This window comes from Melopsittacus undulatus, chromosome 3 (assembly GCF_012275295.1).
Source record: "Melopsittacus undulatus isolate bMelUnd1 chromosome 3, bMelUnd1.mat.Z, whole genome shotgun sequence".
NCBI classification, from domain to species: Eukaryota; Metazoa; Chordata; class Aves; order Psittaciformes; family Psittaculidae; genus Melopsittacus; species Melopsittacus undulatus.
The window spans coordinates 47,227,747-47,233,878 of record NC_047529.1 but is presented as its reverse complement, the minus strand read 5'-3'; the positions used below and the strand labels follow the sequence as shown (position 1 = coordinate 47,233,878).

The window sequence follows — 6,132 nt, the reverse complement described above, 5'->3', positions numbered from 1 at the left end:
ACTGTTACCTTTCCTCAACAAACTGGCACATTTTGCACAGCTGCTTAGCAGCACACATTCTATATCTAGATTAAACATACTTTTGAAAAAGATACTGCAGAAAAGATGTACCAATGGAGGCTCTCACCAACAGCACCACTGCAAAAAGAATATTTCATCCCTTTGCAAGACAAACTGAGTTTTCATTTCCCTTGCAGAAAGGAAAATCAGTATTTGGTGATATTTTACATGAAGCCACTCAACTTAGACACAGTTAATGACGGTGGTTAAAGAAGGTTTCTGTCAGACCAGACACACAAGCTGCTCTGGCTGCCTATTTTGTTGAAAATACAGTCACATTTAAATAACTTCTTCAGGTTTTCCAAAACAGTAACAAAACCAAGAGACAACATGCGCATGATATGTTTTATTCAATAAAATCCTGCTTCCAGTATTTACACAGTGAATTCTAGAGATGTAACCTAGTGAAACATGGCAATGTGCAACATTCATATGATATCTGGAATATCTTTAAATACATCTGAAACTATTTCTTAGAGCAATCACCTGCCCAACACTGATTTCATAATTAAGGAAGATTTGAACTTTCTGAAGAATAGTCAAGATGAATATTAAGGATAGTTGAGTTCAGAGAAAACAGTCTGCTATGTGAATTCCAAACCTGAAAGATCTGAGTAAAGTGTCAAGAGTTCTGAAGGCAACTTCTGTATTTCCCTGTTGGTCTCATCTCTGCAGAAGAAGATGACAAAATAAATGACAAATCTTAAGGCTGAAAATAATATCCACAACTTAAACACACAGTGCCCTCCATTCCGATCTTACTTTTTACATTTATAATTTTCTCTTAACCTCAAGGTCTTTGAATTACAACAAAATAATTACTTACATATATTAAAAATTATATTACATTTTTAAAGCTGCTAGGGTAGACACACAGAAATTACAAATGCTGTACTGTGAAGACAACTCTAACTACCACCATTTATGCAAAAACTTGATGATGTCTTCCATCCCACTCTGCTATGTTGTTTCGTTACAGCTCTACTAAATACACTATCAATCCACTGTTACAGTGAAGAGGGGTCTTGTAAAAAACCTATAGTCAATACATTTCCTATTTAGAGCTTTTTTTTAAGTTAATTTAATTATTCCTGATCTTGCATGAGTTCTCATCAAGGCTTGTATACAAGTACAGACCTTTAGTGGGCATATTAACAGACTAATTCGTAGCATTAATAGAGTCTTATATCTGGACGACTCACTGCTTGTGAATAAGACATGATTCACTGGCAATTTGCATAATTTTCACCGTCCAGGAGGAAAACATTATAAACCAGGAATGCTGTGTCCTACTCAAGCCACGGGAGGTTGTTTATTCTATTGGGTTACAGACAGCACATTGCAAAAGGCAAGCAGTCTAGCTTGCCACGCTTGAGATTCTGTGCTGAAAAAAAACCTGATTGCTGGGTTAAAACCAAATGATCTTGCACGGTCTCTCATATTTTATTTACCAAACAGGGAGAACAATTATGTTTTTCCTGTACCTTGAGTTACCTGTATAAAGCCATGCTTGGTAATTTGGAGTGTAAAGAACAAACAATTATTAACCAAATTATCTCTCAGGTCGCTTCCCATTTCCTAGCACAACTTACTGGTTGAGAAAGGGAAAGCACTGCTGTCATTTGCAAGTCTCTCCCAACTGAAACACTAGTTTTGAGCAAACTGTGTAGCATGTTGAAATACAACTTCAAATACATTATTGGAAAGAAAAAACAATTTAAAACAACACCCTACCATCCCCTAACATTGCCTAACCTTTAAGCACCAGATTAAACTTTCTGTAAAATAGTTCCATAACAAGGTTTGATGTGATAACTTTGTATTTTTAGAGACCAAATTTGTAATGGTAACGGTGTCTCTACAAACACACACAATCTCATGGAGGTAAATCATCACCTGGCAGGGACTGCCAGAATTCAGAATTTGACAGGAAAGCACAATATGCAAATGTGGTAGAAAAAGCTGTAAAAGGTAACAGGACAGCACTTGGCTATTTAATATTTGATGCTACAGCCACCCCTCAATAAATTTCTGTGTCCCAGGAGTATATTTTATAAAAGTTATGGCTCTTTTCTTCTGTTTCTTCATTTATCTTCACCCCATCCCTCCCCAGATAAACAGCCACTGTTCCATCTCTCCAGGACATGTATATCCATTCTAATCTCACTGCTTCTTCTCTCTTATTTTTTTTTTCCAACTACAAAGAAGTATCCGGAACACAGCTGCCTACCTGGAAGCTATTTCTCTTATAGCTAACAGAGATGTAAATCTTAATAGCTAAGAAGCTGCTGAAAGATACAGATTCTGCTCTTGCCTGTCTCACTGGTGAGGTATAGTATGCATTGTCAAACACTGTCTTTGAGCAGGAAATTCATTTATACTGTCAGCCTCAAGACAAGCAACTAAGCATGTGTGAGACACTGTCAACACAGATTGAATAAAACCAGATGCACATTAAGATAATAAGGCTAACTTTAGAAATGATTGACTGTAGCATCCAGCTTGAAACCCCGCATTAACCTTAGACGCAAAGCAGTAAGTTAATTCAGGTGCCTGACAGGAACCTTTTTGGGTACAAGGTATGTTTGTACATACAGCCAGAGTTTTACTCTTTTCTTTTTTAAAGGAGATGCAACTGTATTCTCTATTAAATGAGAAACACTTGTGTGAATAAGGACAGAAAGATTTCAATACAACAAATAACTTAAAGAATTGTAACTGGCAAAAATAAGTTTGTAATTAGCATAACCATGCATCTAGAACTTGTTTCCAGGACTGTACAGGATGTTCAAACAGTGGCAGTCCATGAAACATTATACAACTTGGTATTATCCAGTAACAAGGGGAGAAAGGGAATCTTATCACTGCATATAACGTTGAGAGAAGAAGAAGGAAGCAGGAAAGAAGAGGGCAGATTAGGCATGATGAAGCCCTGCTTTCCTGGAGATGGCTGATCACCAGCCTGCCCATGGGAAGTGGTGAATGAATTCCTTGGTTTGCTTTGTGTGCATGGCCTTTGCTTTACTTATTAAACCATCTTTATCCCAACTAATGAGTTTTCCCACTTTTACCCTTCTGATTCCCGTTCCCATCCCACTGGGGTAGAGTGAGTGAACACAGCTGCATGATGCTTAGTTGCTCACTGATTTAAACCATGACAGTCGTTTTTGGAGCCCAGCATGGGCTCAAAGAGCTCAAGATGGCAGGTTTGATTGTAATGTGTCATATGGAATTTATGGCTGTTACTCCTGTTTAGCTATTAATTGGCAGGCTCCTGTGCATGCTGTGGGATCTAGTACTTGTTAGTGGCTGCCTTTTATTTTCACTGCTTGCTGTACTGCTGTGTGGCCAGGGCATCACCACTGTTCCTGTGATGCTGTACTGGACAGGTTGGAACTCCAGTGTGAATCAAGTCAAAGGGACTGTGACCTGTGGATAAGTCAATGCAGGAGCAGGACACCCCAAAGCATCTGTGGCCAGTTGGGGCTGTTCAGCCTGGAGAAGAGAAGGCTGCGTGGAGACCTCATAGCAGCCTTCCTGTATTTGAAGGGGGCCACGGGGATGCTGGTGAGGAACTATTCGTTAGGGACTGTAGTGATAGGACAAGGGGTAATGGGTTGAAACTTAAACAGCAGAGGTTTAGATTGGATATAAGGAAGAAATTCTTTACTGTTAGGGTGGTGAGGCACTGGAATGGGTTGTCCAGGGAGGTTGTGAATGCTCTATCCCTGGCAGTGTTCAAGGCCAGGTTGAATGAAGCCTTGGGCGATATGGTTTAGTGTGGGGTGTCCCTGCCCATGGCAGGGGGGTTGGAACTAGATGATCTTAAGGTCCTTTCCAACCCTAACTATTCTATGATTCTATGTACAAATTCAATGCAATCCCAGGACCCACTTAAAATGGGTCTTTGAACCACCAAATATCCTCAGTTTGGCTCCCCTTTCTTACACAGAGGTAAGAATATTTGGTCCTTCAGTTTGCATTGGAAAGGGCAGATCAGTGGCTACCTAGAAAGGCCTAGTAACTCACCTCAAAGAGCAGATACAAACCATTCTCTTTAGGAAAGCTTCACTGAATTTATTACAGAGGTGCCAAACAAAAAAAGAAAATAAATGTTTAACGAGTTTACTTCAACACAAAGGCAAGAACAACTGTCACTTGACAATCTTCTTTCTATTCCTGGCCTTAAACTTAGTTCACAGCTTAATGTATAGGTAAAATAGAGGGCACCTGTAATGCAGGGCCCACCTTGGATCTCCCATCTTCAGTGTCAACAGCTAAAAACCCCCTGATCTCCTCATTCCAAAGGAAAACAGGCCTGTTGGTTTCACGTTGTCTTTTTAGTTCAGAGAAACATGACTCATCAAGGCTCAATCACAAAAACTAGGCTACTTGATTCATTTAATTAAAGGAAGTAGAGAATAAAATGTATTGACGTATTTCCTAATCGTTAAAGCTTGGTCATTAGACACCAGAAGTTCTTCCACAGCAATGCATAACACTAAGTCCCAGTTGGCCACGGCACAGTCTAATGCTACTTAGTATTATATTACAATGAAATAAAGGAAAACGATGTTACAGACTGTTAGTCATGTAATAACAATATGTATTAGTTCACAGGAGTGGTGCCTGAAGTGCTCGGCACACAGAAAACTGCAAGCATGATCAAATTACAGAAACAATTATAAAGAAAAAATACTTTTAGAATAAGTATCACATGGAAGCCTTATAATTTTATTTTAACAGAGCAGTAAGATACTACCAATACTTTGTGTATTTTTATTGCTCTGTGTATGCTTGCAGTGCAGTGCCTGTATTTGGTGTAAAGTGGGCCTTATTAATAACCCACAGGACTACAGGCCACCCTGAAGAGTGAAAAATTATAAGATTTAACACTATTATTTGCCTATGAAGTAACTGTAAGTCTTGTGTTATAGGTGAATAGGTGTTCACTGCATTACTTTCACCCCACTCTCTTTTCACATCTCAGGGTACAAGACACTTAATTTTCAGACTGATTAAGCAAGGCAATTAATTTTAAACACTGACTTCAATGCACTACATAAAAATTTTCAGACACCTTTAAGACTGAAGACGTAAGAGGCAATTCTTGTTATAACTGACTAAAAAAGTAGCACTTTATCCCGAGACCTTACAGTCATCCTCAGACCTTACAGTCTCTCTGATAGAACCCTTACAGGCAAACTGTGAGTATAGGACATTATTTCTCACCTGTAGTACTGTTCAGTAGTTAATCATTTTTAGAATAGCATCATAGCATTTCCATTTGTCTGGGATGTAGAAAGGCTCAAAGATGTGAGGGAAAGGAGTGTCATAGCCACATACTCTTGAAATAGGAGCTTCTAAATTCAAAAAGCATTCCTCCTATTAACAGAAACACAGAACAAATGTTAGAGAGGCCATTATTTTCAGGAGTCTTGCATCACAAATTGAGGTCAAATGAACTTCGCCAGACTGACAGTCCTGGCAACTCAAACCTTCTATTTATATCACAGCATAAGTAGTCCAGACCAGAACAGCGTTTCCTTTTGCCTAAAGGTCCATATTAAAATAACAACTTGTACTAATGTTATTTTCATTTTCTACATGTGCACTACATTAAATCATATGCAGGGTATATTTAGTACATCTGCTATACATCCAGACACATGCTGCCAAGAAACAAATATTTTAGGAACAAAGGAGTAAGAGTTTCTTTCCTGTGCCACTTTGAAACTTACAGAAAAATTACATTATCTAAGATTAAATATTATTTCTTGGATACATGAACATCAGAATCAAACTTTTTTGAACCTTAGATTATTGAGACTGTTTGAGAAGCATTAAGCAGTTAAGAAATTATGAATTTGAACTCAAGTGGATTTCTGCATCTCCACCCTTGAGTCAAATCCATGCTGTGCACAAAACCCCTCAATTTGTGTTCTATTTGGAGATCAGATTTGGTAATTACTGTGAGAGTTTCATTACTTGACCTAGTAGGACACAAAATATTACAAATGCGCCATATTAATCTGAAAGTAACCTACGGAAACATGTGCAATATTACAAGCT

At 38.4% G+C, this 6,132-nt stretch overlaps 1 protein-coding gene across 1 annotated transcript in view; it reads right to left on the bottom strand.

Moving 5' to 3' along the window:
- Window positions 1-391: 391 nt before the first annotated feature.
- BCKDHB (branched chain keto acid dehydrogenase E1 subunit beta) overlaps window positions 392-6,132 on the bottom strand; it is a 120,089-nt gene continuing 114,348 nt past the window's right edge. The window contains exons 10-11 of the mRNA XM_034061240.1: window positions 5,293-5,445; window positions 392-729 (exon numbers count right to left, since the gene is read on the bottom strand). Of these exons, the coding sequence (XP_033917131.1) occupies window positions 5,305-5,445 (141 nt within the window). The 3' untranslated portion in view covers window positions 392-729; window positions 5,293-5,304. The remainder of the gene's footprint in view (window positions 730-5,292; window positions 5,446-6,132) is intronic.